The following is a 27,386-nucleotide window of genomic DNA, read 5'->3' as shown; positions in this document are numbered from 1 at the left end:
AAAAGAATGTATTGACATTATTTCCACCCTGTGAAAACATGGGATGGTAGTTAAACTGACTATGAATACTGAAGGATATAAAAATACTCTAGTAATTTTAGCACTTTAACTTCTTAAAATTTTAGGAGATTAATTCAAAGGAAAAATATCTGTTAGAGGACATCAAAGTTTTATTTTTTTATTTTTCTTAAAGAGTATTTTTTCTTTAAAGATTTTATTTATTTATTCATGAGAGACACAGAGAGAAAGAGAGAGAGAGAGAGAGAGAGAAGTAGAGAGAGAAGCAGGCTCCATGCAGGGAGCCTGATGTGGGACTTGATCCCAGGTCTCCAGGATCAGGCCCTGGGCCGAAGGTGGCACTAAACCGCTGAGGCACCCGGGCTGCCCAACATCAAAGTTTTAATCTCAGTTCATATTTATAGGATGTTTGGCTAATTTTTATATTGTTACTCAGTATTTAGTCAAATATCATCTGAGTATTAAAAAAAATCTTTTGTGCTCAATTGATCCTACTTTTTAAAAAAGCCACCAATAATACTAGTCTTAAAATAAGGTACATCTTTCTTTAGGTGTTTCCAAAAACTTGCTTTCAAGCTGCTTTTTGTGTGCACTAAAATGGTAGCTTTAAAACATAGGGGCACCTGGGTGGCTCAGTGGCTGAACCTCTGGCTCAAGTTGTGATCCCAGGATCCTGGGATCGAGTCCCACATCGGGCTTTCCAAAGGGAGTCTGCTTCTCCCTCTGCCTGTGTCTCTCATGAATTTAAATTTCTCATGAAATATTTAAAAAATAACAATTGCGAGCTTTTAATTTTTTTATATTGTATTTTCCTAAGCAAGATACACCTGCAAGAAATAAATATTCAAACAACTTATAAAGTAAGTTAGATGCCTTTTATACTGGTTTTATACCAGTGATCAATTCTAGGTTCAATCCTAAGACACAATGTTCTACTGATAAAAGTACAATCAAACTGAAGTATATGTTGCTAAAACTTATATTTATATAAAGTGGCTTATAATTCTCTCAATTAAAAAATGATTCAGGGGATCCCTGGGTGGCGCAGCGGTTTGGCACCTGCCTTTGGCCGAGGGCGCGATCCTGGAGACCCAGGATCGAATCCCACGTCGGGCTCCCGGTGCATGGAGCCTGCTTCTCCCTCTGCCTGTGTCTCTGTCTCTCTCTCTCTCTCTCTCTCTGTGACTATCATAAAAAAAAAAAAAGATTCATTTTTCTAAAAGTTATTTTTTCTGAAGCATGAAAAATCAGGGCATCCGGGTAGCTCAGTGGCTTGAGCTCAGCTCAAGCCTCTGCCTTTGGCTCAGGCCATGATCACAGGTAGGGTCCAGGGATCAAGTATCATATCAGGCTTCCCGCAGGGAAACTGCTTCTCCCTCTGCCTATGTCTCTGCCCCTCTCTCTGTGTCTCTCATAAATAAATAAATAAATAAAATCTTTAAAAAATAAATACAAGTTATTTTTTCTGTCAAGGTTACAAAGTGCAACAAACTTCTATCGCTTTCTATACTTTTCAACAACTGAAAACCTGGAGCTGTTGTAATCTGCTAAGTTTTCTAGGAGATACTCTAAATGCATCGATTCCTATTACAATAATTGTTCTGAAACAACAGAAGTGGGAAAGGAGGATAAGAGCAAAAATTTAGCATGTGGCTGACAAAAGTAAAAACTAATCATTTATGTCTTTTTCTCTTTTATATTAATTACTTAATCTTAAGAACATAATAAATTAAAATCAGAGACCTCCATGAAATGATTTTCCACTGAAAATATGCTTTTGATTTTATAGCCCTTATATAGCTTTTAAATATCCTGAACTTTTAGTACATTGTCTGTTTTCTAACCATTTTATTCAAAGCTGTTAGTGCAGCAAGTAAACAGCACATGCTTTGATCTCATTAAATTACAACTTATAGTTCCTAGAGTCATAAATACTGTGTTCTTTTTTCCTTTACCCCTCCTTTTCTGGTACAGGGTAGTCTGTTAAATATCACTATCTCCTTGAGTGCCCTGACGTTTACTCAGACAAATAGCAGAGGTTATGAATGCTGCTCACAGATAGTATCAGGAATTCTTCATGATTGCCATAATGGTGAACCCAGCATTCAGAACTGTAATATCTAGTCCAATCTAACAACTAAGTTTGGTCTGTTTAACTTTGCTCCCCCCACTCCACCCCCCAAAATCCATCTTATCACAAACCACTAGCTTAATTGTTTTGAACAAAATCATAAAACAAAATAAAAATTATCTTTGGGAAAATGAATGATTAATAGTTTTAAATGAGTGATAGAACCAATGTTACCAGTTTTGATTAGCTTCTAAAAAAAGATTCTCCCTCTGCCTGTGTCTCTGCCTTTCCCTCTCTGTGTGTCTCTCATGAATAAATAAAACCTTTAAAAATAAATAAATAAACAAACAATAGAAAATGAAAAAACTTTCTTAAAGTTAAAAATTAAGACTACATACAAAATACAAAATACACGAAAAAAATACTTACACGTAGGATTCTGAAATATTAAAAATGGCTATTAAAATATATTTTTAAATTTTCACTCCTTTAGCCACTTGGAACTCTCAAGGTAATAAAATTCTCTTGCTTTACCCTTTCATTCACTCTCTCTTCCAGAAACAATTTGGTAGCACAGTCACTGACTTAATGCTCTTTAGAGACACAGGCCACTACTGCATGACATATCAGTACATTTAGTTAGCCCTTGCAGGGCTCCAAGACCTGGGGGGAAAAAAGGGTAAGTGTGCTCCTGAGCAACACTAAACTACTTGTGCAAAGAAGGAAACATTCTTTTACCCTAATCTGCTAATGGTGTCTCTCCGTGGATTTACATGAGCCTCGTCTCCATCTACAGGTCAGTCTATATATCAGAAATATAATATTATAATGAAACATTTGTCCTTATTTAATGAAAAGAACCACATAACTTAGAAACTTATGAGGTATAATCCTTTCATAATAATGCAAAAACTGAAAAAAGCATATGAATATTTTAATATAACCACTAAATATGATTAATCAGTTAACTCATGGATAAAAATATTAAAAAAATAAATGAATCAAATAGACATCACTGAAATACATGCTTATTCAAAATTATTTGGTCAGTATTTAGCTATTTTTTTAATTTTTATTCTTAATTTTATTTTTTATTTTTTTAAAAGATTTTATTTATTTATTCATGAGAGACACAGATAGAGAGAGAGGCAGAGACACAGGCAGAGGGAAAAGCAAGCTCCATGCAGGAAGCCCTATGTGGGACTCGACCCCAGGACTCCAGGATCAGGCCCTGGGCTGAAGGCAGGTGCCAAACCACTGAACCACCCAGGGATTCCCCAGTATTTAGCTATTTATATTTGTATTTGAAGTTTACATTGATAAAAAAATGAATGGTCCTTTTAACAATCCTCCAATTTGAGACTACAGGCAAATTTTAAATTACAGCTTCTCTCTTTATATTAAAAAAGCCATCCTTAATATTCTAGATTGTGACTGAAAATAAATGTTTTCTACATAAAAATGGTCTAGTTTGCTAGACAGACTTAAGACTTTTAAGGGTGAGGAACATATGCCTATTACCACCCATTCTTATGTTTTATACTGAGCTACTCCTATGCTCTTCCTTTCTGATCCTTCAGAATATAAAAACAACTTATTGGCAGTTATAAGACCAAAGAATTAGATAGATTAACATTGCAAATATTAAAGGACTTTGGACTCTGGCTTAACATTTAGAAGCCACTTCAATCTTTATTCTAAGTAATCCTGTTTTCCTTGAAATACGCTAAAACAGAAAGTAGTAAAATTTCCTGATTTCTTGAATTATGCATTAAAGTATGTTATTTATCTCATAATGCAAAAAACACTTCTGTTCAATACTTAAATGTTACTCTAGAGCCTTAATAAAATTTTAATTTTAGTAAAATTAAAGTAAAATTAGTAATTTTAAAATTACTAAATTTTAAAAGTAAAATTAAAATTTTAGTAAAATTATAGCTAAATATAAAAACAGGGGGACTTATTTCCAGTCTAGCCAATAAAGGAGCTTAAACTTTGTCCTGACAAGTAAAAGCTGAACAAACTGAAAATCAACAACTCTTCTTAGATCTGTCAGAGAAATGAGGTCATAAGGCAAATAGCTGCCTCAATAATTGGAGAGGTAGACTGGCGAATATAGAGAATTATAAATTACCAGAGTAGAAGCCCACAAACAGAAACTTCTGCAGGAACTAGTGCCACTGTAGGAAAGGCCTGAACTGTAATTGACCAACTACCAGAGGCTCAGTGTAGAAAACTTAGAGAGCTAAAAAATTTCAAGAGGACACAGTCCTAGGGGGAACACTGCCACACATACTTTTGTGAATTTCACTTCCAAGGCTTCTCACTGTGAATGTCAGAAGAAAAAAAATTCCCTCTTGCTTTCAGGAGGAGAGAGGAAAAGGAATCATTTTTGAAATATGCCAGGGAATTCTGTTCTTAAGAGGGCTTGAACTCAGGAAAAATGATTGGACCTGAGCCTAAACTACCTGGGGAAAGGGTAATACTAATACTTAAATCCAGCCCCCTCCAACCATGTTGCACAACCAACAGAGGGAAAAAAAACTAAGAAGTACTGTGAAGTTCACAGTCCAGTGACACAGGCTTACCAAAAGACAGAGACCTAATCATAGGACACTTTGCACTGCCACCCTCCCCCGACCTTACCATTACATTACTAACGGCTATTTAATGCAAGTACTTTCACGTGTATATCATGTCCACCTTTTAACAAAAAATTACAAGGCATACTAAAAGGCAAGAAAAACAATTTGAAGAGAATGAACAAGCATCAGAACCTGTGTCAAAAAAAAAAAAAAGAACCTGTGTCAGTATGGCAAAATATTAGAATTATCAAATCTGGAATTAAAAAAACTAATATCCTAAATGCCTTAATGGAAAAAGTAGACAAAACATAGGAAAACAAATGGATAATGTAAGGAGAGAGAGAGAAATTCTACAAAAGAATCAAAAAGAAATGCTACAGATCAAAAACACTGCAACAGAAATGAAGAGTGCCGGGATCCCTTGGTGGCGCAGCAGTCTGGCGCCTGCCTTTGGCCCAGGGCGCGATCCTGGAGACCCGGGATCGAATCCCACGTCGATCCCACGTCAGGCTCCCGGTGCATGGAGCCTGCTTCTCCCTCTGCCTGTGTCTCTGCCTCTCTCTCTCTCTCTCCCTGTGTGACTATCATAAATAAATAAAAATTAAAAAAAAAAAAAAAAAGAAATGAAGAGTGCCTTTGGTGGGCTCAACAGCAGTATGGACAAGATTGAGGAGTGTCTGTGAACTTGAGGATATGATGGCAAAAATTCAAAAACAGAAAACAAAGAGAAAGACCACCAAGGTCTTTCTGCAAGGAAAGCAGAACAGAATATCCACCAACTGTGGGACAGCCAAACAAAATGTAATATATGCATAATAGAAATATCAGAAGGAAAAGAGAGCAAGGAGAGAAGCAATATTTGAAGCAGTAATGACTGAGATCTTTCCTAAATTAGTGTCAGATACCAAACCCCAGACCCAGGAAGCACAGAGAACACTAATAAGGATAAATGACCAAAAAATGTATTACCTAGGCATATCATATTAAAACTTCAGAAAATCAAGAAGTAAAACAAACAAACAAAAAATACTGAAAGAAACCAGAGGAGCGGGGGGAACACTTCATCTACAGAAGAGCAAAGATAAGAATTACACCTGACTTCTCAGAAAACATACAAGCAATGAGAGTGATGTGAAATATTAATAGGTTGAGAGAAAAAATTATTAACCTAGAATTCTGTATCCTCTGAAATTATCCTTCAAAAGTGAAGGAGAGGGACACCTGGGTGGCTCAGTGGTTGAGCGTCTGCCTTTGGCTCGGGGAGTGATCCTGGAGTCCTGGGATTGAGTCCCACATTGGGCTCCCTGCATGGAGTCTGCTTCTCCTCTCTCTGCCTGTGTCTCTGCCTCTGTGTGTGTGTGTGTCTCTCATGAATACATAAATAAAATCTTTAAAAAAAAAGTGAAGGAGAAATAAAGACTTTTTTTAAGACAAAAATTGAAAGAATTTGTTGCCAATAGGCCTGCCTTGCAAGAAATATTAAAAGAAGTTTTTCAGAGAGAAAGTGATATAGGTCAGAAACTCTGATACCAAATAAAAGGAAGAGCATCAGAGAAGGAATAAGTGATAGTTAAGTATTTTATTTCCTTTATTTGAAATTGATAAAATAACCATTTGTTCAAAAAAATAATAGCAACAACATATTTGATTATGTATGCTTAGGTATTAGTAAAATGAATGACAGCAATGACACAGTGATGGGAAGGAAGAATCAGGATTATTTAGTCATTATAAGGTACATGCATTACCCCTGAAGGGATATTTTATTTGAAAGTGGACTTGGCTTACTGCAGATATACTGTCAACTCTAGGGCTTGCACTAAAAAAAATTTTTTAAAGTATGATTTTAAAGTATGATTTAAAGGGAGAAAATGGAGTCATAAAACCCTCAGTTAAAACCACAAATAGCAGAAAAAGAATGGAAGACAAAAAAGAGGAACAACCAAGGACAACAAATGGAAAACACACACACACACACACACACACACACACACACACACACACACACAAAGGCATATATTAATCCGATTGTATCAATAATCACTTCAAACATCAGTAGTGTAAAATGCAACAATTATCAGAGTGGATCCAAAAACAAGACTAAATCATATGTTGTCTATAAGAAATCCACTTTAAATATAAAAATACAGGAAAAAAATAAAATAAATATAAAAATACAGGGACGCCTGGGTGGCTCAGTGGTTGAGTGCCTGCCTTCGGCTCAGGGTGTTGATCCCGGAGTTCCAGGATCAAGTCCCACGTCAGATTCCTGGCATGGAGCCTGCTTCTCCCTCTGCCTGTGTCTCTGTTTCTCTCTGTGTGTGTATCTCTCATGAATAAATAAATAAAATATTTAAAAATAAATAAATATAAAACCACATATTGATTAAAAGTAAAGGGATGGAGAAGGATATACCATGCTAACACTTATCAAAGTTAGGAATTGCTATATAATTTCAACCAGAGTAGATTTCAGAGCAAGGAAAGTAATCAAAGACAAAGAGGAACATATATAATGAGAAAGGAGTGAATACCCCAAGATGACATAACAAAGAGTACCTGTATTATGTGCCTAACAATAGAGAGTACCAAAATACAGGAGGCAGACACTAAGAACTGCAAAAAAGAAATAAAGAATCTATTCGGAGACTTTATTATTCCTTTATCAGAAATGGACAGATCCAGTAGGCAGAAAATCAGAAGGGTCAGAGTTGAACTTAGCATCATCAATCAAATGGATATAACTGACATGTATAGACTACTTCACCCAAAAGCAGATTACAAATTTTTCTCAAGCTCATATGGAGGATTTCCCAAGATAGACCATGTTCTGGACCAGAAACTACATTTTATGTGTTTAAAAGAATTTTAACAAATTTAAAAGAATAAAAATCATACATTGTCTGCTCTGAGACCACAATAAAATTAAACTAGAAATCAATAAAAGGTAGCTTGAAAAAAAACAAAATACTCAGAGACTAAACAGCACACTTCTAAACAACACATGGGTTAAAAAACAAATCTCAGGAGAGATTTTAAAATATTTTGGGCGAAATGAAAATATAACTTATCAAAAATCTGTGGGATGCAATGAAAGCAATGCTTACAAGGGAACGTATAGCAATGAATGAAGATATTAGAAAAGAAAAAACACAAAAATATAGAAGCAACCCAAGTGACAATGATAGGAGAATGGATAAAGAAGATGTGGCATGTATACACAATGGAATATTAGCCATAAAAAAGGATAAGATCTTGCCATGTGCAAACCACAATGGACCTAAAGCAATTTAAATATTGCTAAGAGAAATAAGTCAGACAGAGAAAGACAAATACCATAAGATTTCACTTACATGTGTAATCTAAAATACAAAACAAATAAAAAACAAAAACAGACCCATAAATACAGAAAACAAACTAATGGTCACCAGAGGGGTAAGGTAGTGGTATGGGTAAAACAGATGAAAGGGAGTAGGGGATAGGAGTATGCTTCCAGTTATGGAACAAATAAGTCACAGGGATAAAAGATACAGCATAGGAAATATAGTCATTGGTACCATAGTAGCATTTTATGGTGATAGATAGTAGCTATAGTTGTGGTATGCACAGCATAATGTATAGACTTATCAAATCCCCGTGTTGTACACCTGAAACTAATGTTATGTTATATGTCAACTACACTTCAACTTAAAAGTTTTTTGAAAATCTAAAATTAAACATCTGAACTTCAAACTTATGAAACTAGAAAAAGAAGACCAAAGTAAATTCAAAGCAGAAGAAATAATAAAAAATTAGAGCAGAAATTAATGAAAATGAAAACAATAAATCAAAGAGAAAATCAAGGAAACCAAAAGCTGATTCTTTAAACAATCAATAAAATCAATAAGCCTCTATCCAGGCTAAGAAGAAAAAAAAGAGGGGGGACACAAATTACTAATGTTAGAAATGAAAAAAATGGATATAACCATTGATCCGTTTCCACGAGCTACCAAGCCATGAAAAGACATTAGACAAAACAACGTATATTACTAAAAAAGCCAATCTGAAAAGGAAACATTCTATATGATTCCAAACCTGGAATCAAAGACAAAATTGTGGAGATAGAAAGGGTAGTGATTGCCAAGGGTTGAGGAAAAGGACAAATGAAAGGGCAGAGCACAGACGATTTTTAGGGCAGTAAAACTATTCCGTAGGACTCTATAATGGTGGAGACATGTCACTAAACATTTGCCCAAACCAGATAAAGTATAAAACCAAGAGTGAATCCTAATGTAAACAATGGAATTTGGATGATACTGATGTTTCAATGTATGTTCATCAATTATAACAAATGCACCACTCTGGTATAGGATGTTAACAGTGGGTCAGGTAGTATATGGGAACGCTCTATACTTTTCACTCAATTTTGCTGTGGAGCTAAAAATGCTCTAAAAATTAATTTAAATAAATAAAAATAGTTAAATTCAATGTATACCTACAAATATAAATGCCTGAAGTGTTTTTCCTTCCATTTTAAAAGCAGACTCCATTTAAAATCAAGAGGAAGATACTGACCCAAAATTTAAATTTTCCTCAGAACTTATGATGTATCTGAACAATATCATCCATATTCATTTATTTATTGTCTCTAAAATACGTATTGCAAACATGACTTGTTGAGATTTGGGGTATAATTCTTGTAAAAAAGAATGTACTGAATGAACCAACCAGCTTATGCAAAAACTGAATTGAGAAGCTTGGCCTCACTAATATGAACACTCTAACCAAGTGCATAATCAGAATCCCAACAAGAAACAGATGGTACATATAAATTAGGACACTTTGAAGATGATTTATTTGTAAAACTGTGGACACAATATAAAGGAACCATAAAATATGGTGCAAGTTCCAGGGGCTAGCAGCAATAGAAATGTCCCCTTGGGGAGCCCCCAAAATAATAAGAAGGTAAGTACTGAAACCCAAAAGGAGAGCATCACACAAAGTAAGTCAATTTGAAAAAGCTAGTGATATGCTGAGACGAGGCCACCCTGAAGTGATCTCAAATGGAGGGGATGAGGGGAAAATATACTGATTCAGTATTTCTTTCCTCCTCTCTCCTGTCCAGACTGCTCCCCACTGGCCCAACTCAACAGGAAGCCAGAAGATATGGGGGCACTGATGGAATCCATATAGGAAAGCCTTACGTGGAGAAGAGCATGCATACATCTGAATCTGGAGGGACAAATGGAAGGTATTTTGCACCTTGATAAATTAACTACAGAGTATAATTTACTAGTAAATATTTAAGTGGCACTCAGTAAACGTTAGTTAAAAGCATTTATTGAGTGTCGGTAAGGATAGATACTTACTTCTCTCAGGAATAGGCAGATGGTCCAAAGTGGAATTGTTTCAGATGGGGGTTTGAAGGGAGCAGGGAAAGGAAACAAGAGGTCATTCTCTGAGAAAAGAAGAACAAGGCCTTGCTACTTCTCCTTCCTCTCATACCACTCTCACCTTATATCAGTGAAGACGTTTTTAGTTGCAAATAATGAAAATTAAACTGGTCCAAATGAAACTAACATAAATAATAATGGGAATTTACTGACTTGTATAACTGAGAAGTCTAGAAATAGAGGAATGGTAGATTTGGTGGATCCAGGAACTCAATAATGTCCTCAAAGAACAGCTTTCTTCACTTCACACCAATCCGGCATCCTCATTGTCAGGTTCCTCCTGTCTGGTTTCTCATGTAGAGAAATGACAGACAACCACAGTCGGGGTTACAGTCTTCCTTATTTATGACCACGAGCTAAGGCCATTTGTCCACTTCTCAACTAATGACTGTGACATGAGGAATAAAATGTTTATGGCCTCCTCCAATTTAGATCTCAATGTCAATGTACTCTTTCACTCACAATGCTCCAGCCATATCAGACTGTCTCCAGTTCCTTACATATACACTAAACTCTTTCCTAGGGATCCCTGGGTGGCTCAGTGGTTTGGCGCCTGCCTTTGGCCCGGGGTGCGATCCTGGAATCCCGGGATCGAGTCCCGCATCAGGTTCCCAGGGGAGCCTGCTTCTCCCTCTGCCTGTGTCTCTGCCTCTCTCTCTCTATCATGAATGAATGAATGAATGAATCTTTTAAAAAATAAATAAACTCTTTCCTATACTTAATCTTAGCCAAAAGTCTGAGAAGTGATTACCAAAACTCTTCTGCCTCAAGGCTTTTGCACATGTTGTTCTCCGTGCTGGAGTATTACCTATTGTGTGATGCTCTCTTTCTGGGTTCCAGTAACACCTTCTTTCTGCTTTTTGGGTCCAGTATGGGGACATATCTGTTGCCTGAAACCTTATTCTCTTCTCTCCCCTATCCCTTTACCTCCAATATAAGAAATTCACCTTTTATATCAGTCTTTACCTTTTCTTCATATCATTTATAACATTTTAAAATTATTTGATCTGTGTGATTATGTATTTTGTGTCTAAGTCCTCCACTGGACTATAAACTTCAAAAAAGCAGGAAAATGTTTTATTTTCTTCAGATCTGTATCCTCAGTGCCACACAGTACCTGACACATACATTCAAGTACTGAAGAATGAATGAATAAATGGTGCTAATGAGATTGACATAAAATAATGAGTTAAACTGAGTTAGAACTGATTCATCACATTTATTGGAATCATAACTCAGTTTATGAATCTGTATTTAAAACATTTTGCTTTGCTTTTTTTTTTTGCTTTTCTTTATACCAAAAATATCTACCCCACTTTTTCTAGAAAAATTTCATAAAAATAATTAGACTATAAACTTACCTAATACTATAAAACTATATTATTAATCATACCTTCTTTAAACTGCATATTTCAGATTCTTGGTTTTTATTTAAAGCTGAAAGTCTTTTGTTTAACTGTATTGCTTCCTGTACTGCAACATGAAAAACATTTATAAAAATATTATATTCAACATTTTAAGGAAAGTATCACTAAAATGGACAGAGAAAATAGCCTCAATGCAATGTATATAATTATTATTGAATTTAAATATTTATTAAAATGTAATTTAGTATTATCAGGACAGAAGTTCAATTTATTCATTGTAAATGAGCTCATTTTATCACTCCCTATTAAGTATATGTTTAAATAAGATAGCACTTACCATTTCGTTCTAACTTTTCATGGTTTTCTTTTACCGATCCAAATTGACCTGTTATTGTGCCATAGTATTTCTCAATTTCATTGAGTTGCTTCTGATGATCTTCTTTAGCCAGAAGATGTAACTGGACTTTTTGTTCCTATTTTGAAGTTATTTAAAATGTTATAAATATATCATACCTATATACACACATATATTTAAACATACATAAAAATGGTTTTTAGTAACTGTTATGAAACAAGCCACGAAAAAGTGCTGAGTACACCATAGGGAGGAAATGTTAGGAGATATTTCTAAACCTGTGTAAAATTAAAGCCCTTTTTTTCTGGTAGCAAAATAGTCATTTAAATTTATACTGCCCTTTATAATTTTTCAAAAACCAACTAGCATCATTTATTGAAAAGTTGATTAGTCCATGCCAGCACTAAGTAAAATCACTGGAATGTTAAAGCAATACTCTTGATAATTTAGGAAAGGAATTTTTTCTCTAAATTTGGGGGCACAATTATGAGTGCAGGGTCAAAACTCAAGTAATTTTCAAGTAATATGGATGATTTAATTTTAATGAGTATGGCCCCTTCTCATTGCATTAAATAATTGAATGATAAGGATAATCTTTATCAGAGACAGGGGCAATACAGTATAGTAGAAAGTCTACTTAAGCTGAGAACCAGAATTGGTAAAAATTGGAGCCAATGTACATTTTAATATGGGCCTTCACTGCTTTCAGCTAAAGAAGCTTGCTTTGTTGTAATTAGAAATAGGACTTTAAATTTTAAAAAGAAATATTATGTTAATAGAATAAATATTTTTTAAAGGTCTTGATCTTGACTTGGCATTGGTAGAATCAATGACTGGTTTCACAACTTGCATTCATTGGGCCACATGCTGCAGCACCTGTGATAAGCAGTAATGAAGGACAGTGGGAGCCCACCGGCCAGCACTTGGGAGTTGTTTCCTGAATGAACTGGTGTTGTCCCATGGAGTTCCATTAGTGCAAATCTGTTAGATTTACCTGGCCTGTACCTGTTTCCCTTCTCCGATATTATCACAATTTCAAATATATACTTCAAGTATTTCCTCCTCATTACAATTTAGTAGAATTGAAATTCATAGGCTGGATTCTCCCCTAGTCAAGTGAAGGGCATATTACTCAAAATAAACCAACTGATTTCTACCTTTTTGGAATTTGAAACTTGAGCAAAACGACTAGAAAGCTAAATAAGTTCAACAGTGATCCTATCCAGACTGATGAGATTTCGGTCCTGGGTTCCTACATCCTGCTGTCTTGTATGGAATTACCCTCGTTCCTGTTCATTCTCAAGCCCATTCTTCACTCTGATTAATTATGAGTGCCACCACTAAATTTCCTTTTGCATAAATTAAACAGCCATTTCCTACTGCTTAAAAGCCAAAGTACAGGCAGTATAGCAAACCAGTCGAAAGCTAGTGAGCCTGTGTTTAAATATTGCCTCTAATTTAGTTGCTGTGTGCCTGGGGAAATTATCCACCCTAACTTTGAAACAAAGATTTTATTTTAAAAAAATATTTTATTTATTTATTAATGAGAGACAGAGAGAGAGAGAGAGAGAGAGAGAGAGAGAGAGAGAGAGAGAGGCAGAGACACAGGCAGAGGGAGAAGCCAACTCCATGCAGGAAGCCCCATGGGGGACTCGATCCAGGGTCTCCAGGATCATGCCCTGGGCTTAAGGTGGCGCTAAACCTCTGAGCCATAAAAAATAAATAAATAAATAAATAAACAAATAAACAAACAAACAAACAAACTGCTGAGCCAGCCAGGGATCTCTAAAAAAACAGAGATTCTAAAAGTATATCCCTTGCAGGTTTGCTCTGAGGTAAAATGAAGTAATATATATAAAATACAAAGAACAGAGCCTGCCACTGAATAAATACAGTACATTAGTGTGTTCCTTAAATGCTAAAACTGCTTTCAATATTTTTAATTAATTTTATTTGGAATAATAGCCCTAATATTAATAATAAAGAATATATTTTACAATTTAAGTTGTACCTAACTATATTATCTTGGAAAATTTGATGATAGTCGTAATTTTTTCAAAGATACTTTCTAATGATTTTAAGCAAAATGATAGTATCATTGGTAATGATCATGATGGATCAATACAAGTTTCTCATGCACTTCTATGGGCTTTTCAAATTTACTACTTAGTCATACAAATTACTCATGTAACAGTTATATCCACAAACAAGCTGACAAGTGTACTTACCCTGGATATCTTATGTCTACCTAAGTAGTCACTATTATCAATAACTAAACAATGAAAAATAATGAACTATATTCCTTCCATTCCTCTAAAATACCACTTAATTCTCTAACCTAGAGAATTACATTTGTTTTCAGCAGATGTGTAGAAAACTAACAGAATTTCACTATTAAATTTCACTATTAAAATTAGTCTAAAGGCATTATTTCAACTCAAGGAATTTTTTTTTAAGTTTTTATTTTAATTCCAGTTAGCTAACATACAGTCTAATATTAGTTTTAGGTGTACAAAATAGTGATTCAAGAATTCCATACAACTGATACTCATCACAAGTACATTCCTTAATCCTCATCACCTATTTCACTCATTCCCCTTACCCACCTTCCCTCTGAAAACCATCACTTCTCTATACTTAAATGTCGGTTTTTTGGTTTGTCTCTTTTCAGAACTTCATTTGTTTCTTGAATTCCACATAGAAGTGAGATGATACGGTATTTGTCTTTCTCTGACTTATTTTATTAGCTCCATCCAGGCCATTGCAAATGGCAAGGTTGCATTTTTATAGCTTAATAATATTATTCCACTGTATGTGGAATACTTGATATAGATTGATGTATGTTTACAGTATACACATATATACTACGTATATATACACATATCATATATATCACATCTTCTTTATCCATAGGCTGCTTCCATAGTTTGGCTATTGTAATTAATGCTGTTAACTGTAAATAATGCTGCTATAAACATAGAGGTACATGTATCCCTTTGGATTACTATTTTTGCATTTTGCGGGTAAATACCCAATAATGCAATTACTAGATTGCAGAGTTCTCTTTTTAACTCTTGAGGACCATACTGTTTTCCACAATGGCTGTACCAGTTTGCATTCCCACCAACAGTGCATGAGTGTTCTCTTTTCTCCACATCCTTGCCAACACTTGTTTCTTGAGTTTTTGATTTTTAGCCACTTGAACAGATATGAGGTAATAGCTCATTGTAGTTTTGATGGGCATTTCCTTGATAACCAGTGGTGCTGAGGATCTTATCATGTGTCTGTTGGCCATATAAATGTCCTCTTTGAAGGTTTATGTTTTCTGCTCATTTTTAATTGGATTGTTTTGGGGTTTTTTTAAGTTCTTTATATATCATGGAAACTAACCCTTTATTGGATATGCCACTCCATTCCAAAGGTTGTCTTTTAGTTTTGTTGTTTCCCTTGCTGTGCAGAAGCTTTTTTAAAAACTTTTTTTTTAAAGATTTTATTTATTTATTCATGAGACAGAGAGAGAGAGGCAGAGACATAGGCTGAGGGAGACACAGGATCCCCATGGGAAGCCTGATGTGGTACTTAATCCCAGGACCCCAGGATCACGACCTGAGCTGAAGGCAGATGCTGAACCACCGAGCCACCCGGGTGCCCTGCTTTTTAAAAATTTTGATGTAGTTCCAATAGTTTATTTTTGCTTTGATTTCCCTTGCCTTGGAAGACCTATCTAGAAAAATGTTGCTATAACTGATGTCAGAGACATTTCCGCCTGTGGTCTCTTTAGGATTTTAATGGTTTCAGGTCTCACAATTAGGTCTTTAAGGGATCCCTGGGTGGTGCAGCGGTTTGGGGCCTGCCTTTGGCCCAGGGCGCGATCCTAGAGACCCGGGATCGAATCCCACGTCAGGCTCCCGGTGCATGGAGCCTGCTTCTCCCTCTGCCTGTGTCTCTGCCTCTCTCTCTCTCTCTGTGTGACTATCATAAATAAAAAAAATAAAAATTAAAAAAAAAACAATTAGGTCTTTAACCATTTTATTTTTGTGCATGGTATAAGAAAGTGGTCCCGTTTTCAAACAGCATTTTTTGAAGAGACTGTCAACAGCTGGATATTCTTTCCTGCTCTGTATAATTGTGGTTTTATTTCTGGGTTTTCTATTCTATTCCATTGATCTATGTGTCTATTTTTGTGCCAGAACCACACTATTTTCATTCCTACAGCTTTGTAATATAACTTGAAGTCCAGAGTCGTGATGCCTCCAGGAATTTTTTTTCTTTTTAAAGATTTTTTTTATTTATTCATAGAGACACACAGAGAGAGGCAGAGACACAGGCAGAGGGAGAAGCAGGCTCCACGCAGGAAGCCTGATGCGGGACTCAATCCCGGGGCTCTAGGATCACACCCCAGGCAGCAGGCAGTGTTAAACCACCGCGCCACCGGGGCCACCCTGCTCTTCTTTTTTAAAATTGCTTTGGCTATTCAGGGTCTTTTGTGGTTCCATATAAATTTTAGAATTGCTGGTTTTAGTTCTGTGAAAAATGCTGTTGGTATTCTGATAGGGATTGCATTAGATGTGTAGATTGTTTTGGGTAGCACAGACATTTTAATGATATTTGTTCTTCTCATCCATGAGAATGGCATGTCTATTTCTTTGTGTCCTTAATTTCATTCATCAGTGTTTTATGGCTTTCAGAGTATACGTAGGTTTTCACCTTTTTGGTTAGGTTTGTTCCTAGATATCTTATTATTTTTTGTGCAATTATAAATGGGATTTGTTTTCTTAATTTCTCTTTCTGCTGCTTCATAATTGATGCATAGAAATTCAACAGATTTCTGTACATTGATTTTGTATCCTGCGACTTTCCTGAATTCATTTATCAGTTCTAGTAGTTTTTAATTGATTCTTTCTGGTTTTCATTACATAGTATCATGTCATCCGCAAATAGTGAAAGTTTTACTTCTTCCTTACTGTTTTGGATGCCTTTTATTTTGTTGTCTAATTGTTGTGGCTAGGACTTCCAGTACCATGTTGAATAAATGTGGTAAGAATGGAGTGGACATCTTTGTCTTGTTCTGGACTTTAGGGGAAAAGCTCCCAGTTTTTCTTCATTGAGGATGATGTTAGCTGTGAGTTTTTCATGATGTTTATTATGTTGAGGTTTGTTACCTTTAAATCTACTTTAAGAGGGTGGTTTTTTTTTTTTTATCATGAATGGATATTGTACTTTGTCAAATGCTCTGCATCTGCAACCCTATGGTCCTCATCTTTCTCTTATTGATATGATGTATCATGCTGATTGATTTGGAAATATTGAACTGCCCTTGCATCCCTGGAATAAATCCCACTTGATCATGGTGAATGATTTTAATGCAATGTTGAATTTGGTTTGCTAGTCATTTACTGAGGATATTTGCATCTATGTTCACCAGGGATACTAACCAGTTGTTCTCTTTTTTACTGGTGTCTTTATCCAGTTTGGGTATCAGGATAATGCTGGCCTCAGAATGAATTTTAAAGTTTTCCTTCTGGGATGCCTAGGTGGCTCAGAGGTTGACCCTCTGCCTTTGGCTCAGGTTGTGATCCAGGGGGGCCTGCTTCCCCCTCACCTACGTCTCTGCCTCTCTTTCTGTGTGTCTCATGAATCAATAAAAAATATTTTTTTTAAGATTTCCTTCTTTTTTCTATATTTTAGAATACTGTGTGAAAAACAGGTATTAACTCTTCTTTAAATGTTTGGTAGAATTCATCTGTGAAGCCAGCTGGTGCTGAACTTTGTTGGGAGTTTTTTCTATTATTTATTTAATTTCTGCTGGTGATCAGTCTGTTCAAATTTTCTCTTTCTTCCTGCTTTAGTTTTGGTAGGTTATATGTTTCTTGGTAGGTTATATGTTTCTAGGAATTTATCCATTTCTCCTAGATTGTACAATTTGTTGGCATATAGTTTTTCATAATTTCAGAGAATGTTTTTTTTTTTAATTTTTATTTATTTATGATAGTCACACAGGGAGAGAGAGAGGCAGAGACACAGGCAGAGGGAGAAGCAGGCTCCATGCACCAGAAGCCCGACGTGGGATTCGATTCCGGGTCTCCAGGATCGCGCCTTGGGCCAAAGGCAGGCGCCAAACCGCTGCACCACCCAGGGATCCCAAGTTTTTCATAATTTCTTTATTTCCTGGTTGACCTATTCATTGTTTAGTACCATGATATTTAACCTCCACATATTTGTGGTCTCCAGATGTTTTCTTATGGTGGACTTCTAGTGGTCAAGGAGTTTTTCAAAATTTCAGTTCATATCAATTTTTATAGTCTTTATGAGAATATTGTCCACTAATAATATTATTATAGGCTTCTTTAACCTTTCCGTTAAAAAGGTAAATATAATAGGCTGTCAATGCCTGCAAAGATTAATAATTCTGTAACTAAAACTATAGCAAAGATTAAAGTAATTTAGTCGGTTTTCTCTATATACATAGAACTCAATATACACTAGAATACATTGTGATATACTCTATTCCAATGTTCTTGTTTAACGTCAATTAAAATGCAATTTCATTTGTATGACATAATTCCGATTTTCAAATACATTAACCTATTCAATGGCCATTATACTTTTATAAAAACTTTTAAATTACATGGACACCCATAACTCATTAGCCTATAGAGGCCCATACGGGACTGTTCATATATGAACCTACTTGGCTGCTCTGATATGGTTTTGATAATGAGATGAAGAGGCCAGTTGTCAAGTCTGCCACTAATTGCATGTCAGCAAATAACTTAAATTCTTTGGGAAGCAACAACAAAAACCGAATGGTAACACCCCTTGCTTGAGAAACCCAAGAACATTTTAAAGAATAATATAAATAACTTTAGTGTGTTATTAAAACTTTAATATTACATACTATATCATAGTAAAGATAATTTTATTATGATGACTAAGAAATAGGTACATATACTGTTTTTGTTCTTTTTACCTCTGAATTTGTTCAAGCTATTTTCTTTTACACAATTTTACTACTAAATGCAAAGACTCTGTCCACAGAGTAGAGAGTGAATGTTAGGATTCACTGCTTTCCTAATACAAATTAAAATTTAACAAGGTTAATCACCGAAAAACAAGATTAAAGGAAATAAAGACAGTATCTGCATAATTAAAAGTGAAGTGTGCAGGTGTGTGCACGTGTGTAGTCTGAAAGATTACTTTAAAGCTTCAAGTCATTTAAATAGGAATAATTATTTATTTATTTATTTATATTTTAGGAATAATTTTTTAAAATAGTATTTACACACTTTTTACAACTACATTGACTAATAAAAGGAATAGCTGCTAATTTCCCTGTTTTCTCATTTCCTTATAGAGACCAATTTGAAAACCTTTAAGAATAAAACTAATTTCCCTTAAAATAATTCATTAAAGTAAATTTTAGAGAAAAAGATAAAAACTCAAAAAGAAACTTCATACATTCTTCAAAATCTATTATGCAACCTCCTTTTCAATTTCTCAAAATGAACTCAAAATAATTTCTCACTTTTTAAACAAACTGGCATCTTAAGATACTTTTACCTTTTTTAATCACAAAGATAAGGCATATAAAACTTAAAAACTAACTTAGTTATACTAACACGTTGTGTGTACAGATATAACTAATATTTACAATTATGAAGATTATTTCCAGACAAGTCTTCATTCTAAAAACATTCTATGAAAGGAAAAAAGGTGGTGATTTTAAATCATATGCAACCTTCAGTACTCAACCTTTTTTTAATTTAATTAAGAAAAATGAATCTTTCTTAAAAGTCTTTTCTTTAGAGGAAAGTGATATACAAAAAAACAAAATGTAAGAGATGGTTGGATATGTTTTTACTTCATTTATTAAGTCCTATCAGCTACTCAGACAAAACAAAGTCACTTAATATAGTAATAATGAGAACACAACAGGAAAGATTTTCATCAATCATCAAATCACAATAACAATTTTATGTTCTATAGTTTATCATTATTTTGTTGCATTCTTTCTATTGGCAATGATCAATATGATCATTTGTTCAATAGAAGGTTAGGGTACTTTTAGAGATAGGTGATTCCTTCAATTCATAATTGTATTAATTTATCCAGAGACATATTACCACCTCTACACAAAAACTAGCTTATTGAATTCCCAAGAGACAGAAATTTACTAGTAATGAAGGGCTCAGTTATAGGAGATCATGAATGTCTTTACAATTTTCTTAATACTATTTTTAAAATTATTTCTTTTTAAACACTTAGCTTTATCAATTGCTTCCCAAAATTCTGCCTTGACAAAAGTGACCATTTTGTTTTCTGTCTTGCCCATAAAGTTACATGAAAGAAAAATGATTGGAATAAAATAAGATTAACTTAAGTACTGAATACAGTACTTTGAATAAAGGTCATCTGAATTATATAGGAATAATGTAAAAAGAATAATGTAAGAATGTTTACAAAAAAAGATTTTTTAACTCTTAAATCAATTATCTAAAATACATTTAATATTCTGCCAGAATGGGCATAAAATATTAATTGTACATACTGATATATAAAATCATTTTAATGCAAAATTATTTAATGCTTTGAATTGTCAGAAAAATACTGTTGCTCTAACTCCAATATCATTTTAGTGAATAAGAGGCTGTCATTCATATTAACAAAATATACAGAAGTGACTAAAAACTTGTTTTCATTTTTTCTAAGATTGTAGGTATCTGATGAAATTTTAAAGTGGAATAAAATAAAACACACTTTATGTTGCCTTTGATCTTTAACTTGTAGCCTTATCTCCCAGGTCAGAGGACACATTATTCAATTTCACTGTATTTTGTGTAAAACCGCTGTAGCGTTGAAGATGACTTTCAGTACAAATGTCATGGTACTTAAAGCTAAACCAGAATCTAGTTTTTCAGCTTCTTAATTAAAATCATAGTTTAAAATAGTCTGACAATATTATCTTTATTCTTTCCAGTTGAACAGCGACAGAATTTTCACATCTTTTATTCAATCAAGCTTAGCAATCTTTCTAAGGCTCTTTTATTTTCTAACACACCAAAAACAATTTCAAGAAGCAAAACAGTTACTTTATTTTTCTGTATTTAATAAAAAGTGACTCCTCATTTCTTATTTCTCATATGTATAATATACAAACCTCACCAAAATTTACTTGTCTTACAGTATGCTCCAAAGAAGGAAGACTGATAGCATAAGCCCACCTAAAAAGCCCTCAGAAGATTTAAGTGGAAAAAAAAAAAAAAAAAAAGAAGAAGATTTAAGTGGATATGGGAGAATTTTGCTCAATCAAAAAACTACAGGGGAAAAAAATCCTTCTGAATCAAATAAGGATAGGAAAAGAGAATATCCAAGTAAATATTCCATAAAACACTATGCTGTAAAAATGCAAATATTAATTTTAATATCCTATAGAAGAGGAAGGCACAGCAAACACTTGTTGAATGGTAAAAAATAAAGGCCATATCCCAAGTGTCGTATTCAAATGCAACTTCATATTACTTTAATTTTTCAGGCAATCATTAATAACTACATGTTTGTATAAATACCTAGAAAAGATAATAAAAATAATAGATTTATTGTTCTTATTTCCTTGTTGTTTGATATTAACATAAGACCTCTATCAATAATCTGGGAACTGGGTTAAATTTATTTTATAATATGTAAATACTACGGAATCCAGAAATAAATTTGTGAAATAAATTCATTTAATCTATATTTGAAATTATAATTCAGTATTTTAAAAGGGATATTATAATATCCAGTTTCAATTTTTTTAATATATAAAAGTCATTTATATTGACAAGATACCACACACATTATTTTCTAATCTGGGGAGTGGGTGTATATTTTGTAATTTTCTTACCATTTCACTTACTTTCTTCAGTAAAGAATATTTAGAAACCTTGAAAAAACAAGGAGAAATTTCATTATAATTCTGCACTTATCTGTTACAAATTCCACCCGATATTAAAATTGTATGCTATAAAATGTGGTGTTTATTTCCCATGCACTATTTTTTTCAAGAGGTTATTTACCATAACTTTCTTCCATATAATAAAAACAATACATTCATTAATTATTCAACACATACTTATGGAGTACCTACCATATACCAGCCACTTTCTTATGAGTCTGGGATACAGCACTGAACAAAACAGATCCCTGCCCTTTTTTAGAAGAGGTCTAGTAGGGGTAGTGGTAGACAGACAATAAAATATAGGTAAAAAGTAGAGGTTAGAGAATGACAACTACTATGAAGGAAAATAAAGCAAGCAAAATAGCAAGAACAGCCCAGGAGAATTTCCTACGTAGTATCAGCTCTTCATTGAAGATAATCTAATAAAGGAAAAACATAGGGTAAAAATTTTACTGATCTCACAACCCAGAAGTAATAATCATTAATACTCTGGTACTTCCAGCTATTTTTCTATGCATTTATACTTTAAGAGAGAGCCAGTAGGAAGTGGGATAATAATATATGTACTACTTTATAACCCATTTTTACTTAATATAGAAGGAACACCTTTCTATAACAAATTAATCTACAATGCAACTTTTTAATGGTTACATAGTATTCTACTATTTAACTTAATACCATAGTTTACCAAATCACTCATTTTTGTAGATTTGCCCAGTATGCATTTTTTTTTAAGATTTTATTTAATTATTCATGACAGACACAGAGAGAGAGAGAGAGAGAGAGGCAGAGACACACAGGCAGAGGGAGAAGCAGGCTCCATGCAGGGAGCCTGATGTGGGACTCGATCTGGGGTCTCCAGGATCACACCCCGGGCCACAGGCAATGCTAAACAGCTGTGGGCCACCCGGGGTTGCCCAGTTTGCAGTTTTCTAACACTACGGTGAAATAAACATGCTTGTACCAGGAAGTATACTCATCTTATCAGAATAAATTCCAAGAAGCAGAATTCCTATTTTCTGTTCCCTTTCATAGACTCTTAGCAATTCTTATGAAGTCCTCTAGAGTGGCTGATCAACTTAAACTCCAACCAGCTGTGTAAGTGCTTATTTTCCTAAATCTATTATTTGCTAAATCTTAAGCAAAAATAATTACTTCACATTTCCTATGAAATCACTCTAGCATACTGCCTTAAGTAAGCTGATAATTTTGGGACACCTGGGTGGCTCAGCAGTTAAGCGTCTGCCCTCGGCTCAGGGCATGATCCTGGAGTCCCGGGATCGAGTGCCACATCAGGTTCCCCACATGGAGCCTGCTTTCTCCCTCTGCCTGTCTCTCTCTCTCTCTCTCTTTCTGTGTGTGTGTGTGTGTCTCTCATGAATAAATAAAATCTTAAAAAAATATCTTTTCCAGCTTAAAATCTGGGGATTATAGAAAATAACACTATAAATAAGTTAAAATATATAGTCTATTAAATATTGAGAATAACTAAAGAAAAATAAATCAAGGAAGGGAATGTGTAAGATACCCAAGAAAATCCTTCCTTCCTGAGATGGCATCTTTTGAGTCAAGACTTGATAGGAGCAAGGAAGAGAATTCAGCAACTGCAAAGGCCCTACGGTAGGAGAACATATGGCATGTTCAAAGAACAAGAAAGAGAAATTGGAGCTTCTTACAAAAATGCATCTGCCCTTATTTCGTGAGCTCTCCTAACAGAATGGCCCCCAATGCCAGTCTTCACTCTGCCTCAAAGAAACTGAGATTGCCTCCTGCCCTCAAGGCAGAGAAGACTTCAACCTCTCAGCACTTGCCAAAGGGAGAAACGAAACTGCAAGAAGCAATTGAACATACTGATGAAGTACAGAATGAAATAGACAATGAACAAGCCAATGAGGAGATTTTTAAAGTAGAACAGAAATATAACAAACTCCACCCACCATTTTTTTCAGAAGAGGTTGGAAGTGATTGCCAAAATCCCAAATTTTGGGGTAACAACATTTGTCAACAATCTACAAGCATCTGTACTACTTGAGAAGGAAGATGAAGAGGTGCTGCATTATCTGACAAGAGTTGAAGTGACAGAATTTGAAGATACTAAATCAGGTTACAGAACAGATTTTTATCTTGATGAAAACCCTTACTTTGAAAATAAAGTTCTCTCTAAAGAATTTCATCTGATCCATCTTCAAAGTCCACTGAAATTAAATGGAAACTTGGGAAGGATCTGATGAAACGTTCAAGTCAAACATACAATAAAGCCAGCAGGAAGAGATGGCCTGAGGAACCGAAGAGCTTCTTCACCAAAGAGCTTCATGATGGTTTACTGACCATCCTCATACAGGTGCAGACGAGTTAGGAGACGTCATCAAAGATGATATTTAGCCAAATCCATCACAGCACTACTTGGTTCCCAATATGGATGATGAAGAAGAGGAAGGAGAAGAAGATAAGGTGATGAAGAAGGATTAGAAGAGATTGAAAAGGAGATGAGGATTAAGAGCGAAGAAGATGATGGTGATGATGAGGGGGAAGAAGAGGATGAAGGAGATGATGATTAATGAAATACTGATAGATTCCAACCTTCCTTTGTGAATTTTTTTACAGTCCCTGGGAGCAAGCTGCAATCTTTCCACCCCCACCTCTTGTGCTTATTCACCCTGTTTTTTGAAATCTCTTTTCTCTCCCTTTATACCATGGTTCTTGACTTATTTTGGGGGGAAATACCTTGAGCAGAATACAGTGGGAAAAGAAGCTCTACTCCTTTCTGTTCCAAATTCATTTTTATCCCTTCCTGTTTCAACAAAAATTTTACAGAATCAACACCCTCGTGCCCTCTGGGAAAAAAACCTTCTGCTACCTTAGCTCTGCTGGAAGCTGAAGGGTGCTAGGCCCCGGTGTAGTGGTGCACAGAATTCTAGCTTTCTTCCCCCTTTCTCTGTATATTGGGCTCAGAGATTATATTCTGCCTCTATGTGAATATGGACAGCTAAGCTAGCACTTACCAACATGTATCTGTCTACTTGTCAAAAAAAAAAAAAAAAAAAGGAAAGAAAGAAAGAAAGAAAATTTTTAAATGAGGTTATAGAATATCAGAAAAATTTGAAACTGAGATGTCTGAGTAGGTTAAGTGGGCATTTTGACAATATGGCTTCTCCTTTGGCATGTTTAATTGTGATTTTTAATGGACATCCTTGTGGTTTAAGTTGATACTTTTTAAATAAAATTCTCTCCAAATGACTTGAGCCTGCCACTCAATGGAAGAATCAGCAGAACTTGGACTTTATTTGGAATTGACATTCTCTATTGTAATTTTGTTCCTATATATTTTTAAATTTTCCTTTTGTTTCACTGGAAAATAAGATGATGCTCAGTTTTAAACATTAAAAGTGAACAAGATGCTTTGTTACAATAAAACTAAATGTGAACTCACAGAAGAACAACAAGAGGGCCAGTGTGACTGGAAGGGAACAAGCAAGGGGAAGAACAGCAACAGCTGAGAGAAGAGTAGGAGGCAAGAGGGGCAAATCATTGTCAGTCTTGTAATGCACAATACAGATTCAGATTTATATACTGACTGAGACAGGAAGACATTCAAAAGTTCCAAGCACAAGTGTAACATAGCCTGACTTAATTTTTGGAAGAATCACACTGTTATGTTAACAGTAACTCACACTGTTATGTTAACAGTAACAGAGTATACAGGTATAAGCAGGTAAACCACTATCCAGATGAAAAAGGATAACGAAAGAGGACTCGGGTTTTAATAACAAATGTAGTGAGAAATGGTCAGATTCTGGATATACTCTGAGGGAAATGCTGAGGAAAAAAAGCTGCAACAAGTAAAAAAAGGGAGCTATAATTAATAAGGAAAGAAAAGACCAAAAAAGTTTTGAGGAGGGGGACATTTTCTAAAACAAAAAAAAATCATGTTCATGACTTTGAATATATCAAATTTCAAGTCAATCCAGGTGGGACTTGGGGCTAAAGATATATATTTGAAAGTGCTTCACACATAAATCCCTTCTGAAAGACATGAGATGGGATGAGATCAGAGTATTTTTTAAGGCATATAGACAAAAGAAAAGTAAAAGGGTAGAAATTATCTAGAAAAATAAGAGGAAAACAAACTTCAGAACACTTTCATTCTAATTCTGAAATCATTATTCACTACTGTAATAGTTAATTTTACATGGCAACTTTATTGGAACAAAAGGTGCCTAGAATAAACATTATTTCTGAGTGTGTCAGTGAGGGTGTTTCTGGAAGAGATCAGCATTTGAATCAGAATCAGTGAAGTAGATTGTGGTACTTCTCTGCTTCCATAAAGGGTAACCCAATTCCTCATAATAAATCTCTTTCTATATGTATATCCTATTGGTTCTGTTTCACTGAAGACTCTTCACTAACACAGCTACCATTTGCCAAAGGTAAAACTCATACACCTAGAGCATATTTACAAAATTATTTCAATTCATTGTTTTTCAGACATTAACACTTCTGCATTTAGTTCTTTCTGAATTATGATTCACAGCTATATTTTATCAACATTTCTAGAGCACTTCCCAACTTAACAACCTACCACATAGTTGCATTCCTATGAAACATAAGTAGAATTTGACCGTAATATAACTAGACTGACATAAAATCTTTTTACGGAGGCTATTATATATAATGACTTTTTTCATTCTAAAATTAAATATAAGTGGATTATAGTATGAGATACAGACATCTTTCTAATACAGGAACAAAACTATACTAACACTAATAAACTTATTAACTACAAAAGACAGTTTCAAAGATAAAGCACAAATGTTTTCCTATTATGGTTATCCCTCACTTTATGGAAAGTTTCATAAAAAGCTACTATAAAATGCATTTCTTTAGAGCAAACCTTATTTTCCCACTATTTTTCCATTAGCGAGCTTTATATTACTTGGTAATAAAATCCTTCAAAATTATATTTAAAAATATTTAACCTTTTCCCCTTCCTGAACAATTCAGTCCTAAGTCCATGGGGTGGGATAGGGCAAGGTTAGTGTTCACAGGGAAGGGATGAAGGGGTCATGGTGGCAGCATTCCAGAATAGGGTGTCAGGCCTGAATGGGGAAAAGAGGATCCCAATGAGAGAGAGGGAAATCTGTGAGGATTTCTTCAAGATCCAAGTAGTTTCCTCAACTACTGTGAGGAGTCAGAAGCTGAGTAAGGTATTATTTACAGATGACAGGATACTATATACAGAAAACGTGAGAGACACCTGGCTTGCTCAGTTGGAAGACCATGTGACTCTTGATCTCAGGGTCATAAGGTAAAGCCCCTGTTGGGTGTAAAGATTACTAAAGAAAAGAAAAAGCCCAAAAGATTCCACCAAAAAACTACTAGAACTGATAAACGAATTCAGGGAAGTTGCAGGATACAAAATTGATGTGGAAAAATCTGGTATATTTCTATACACCAGTAATGAAGCAGCAGAGAGAGAAATTAAGAAAACAAATCCAGGTAGCCCTAGTGGCTCAGTGGTTTAGCACCGCCTTCAGCCCAGGGCCTGATCCTGGAGACCCAGGATCGAGTCCCACGTCGGGCTCCCTGTATGGAGCCTGCTTCTCCCTCTGCCTGTGTCTCTC

General features: G+C 34.8%; 1 protein-coding gene and 1 pseudogene across 1 annotated transcript in view; one reads left to right on the top strand and one right to left on the bottom strand.

Annotated features, from left to right (window-relative positions):
• The window catches only part of CCDC73 (coiled-coil domain containing 73), a 107,095-nt gene that overhangs the window by 39,649 nt on the left and 40,060 nt on the right, over positions 1 to 27,386 (bottom strand). Inside the window, exons 6-8 of the mRNA XM_041722780.1 lie at positions 21,712 to 21,750; positions 11,811 to 11,946; positions 11,500 to 11,579 (exon numbers count right to left, since the gene is read on the bottom strand). Of these exons, the coding sequence (XP_041578714.1) occupies positions 11,500 to 11,579; positions 11,811 to 11,946; positions 21,712 to 21,750 (255 nt within the window). The remainder of the gene's footprint in view (positions 1 to 11,499; positions 11,580 to 11,810; positions 11,947 to 21,711; positions 21,751 to 27,386) is intronic.
• On the top strand, positions 23,483 to 24,323 carry LOC121471899 (annotated as a pseudogene).

Source organism: Vulpes lagopus, chromosome 11 (genome assembly GCF_018345385.1).
Source record: "Vulpes lagopus strain Blue_001 chromosome 11, ASM1834538v1, whole genome shotgun sequence".
NCBI classification, from domain to species: domain Eukaryota; kingdom Metazoa; phylum Chordata; class Mammalia; order Carnivora; family Canidae; genus Vulpes; species Vulpes lagopus.
The sequence above is the reverse complement of the archived record's forward strand: the minus strand, read 5'-3'. Positions and strand labels throughout refer to the sequence as shown.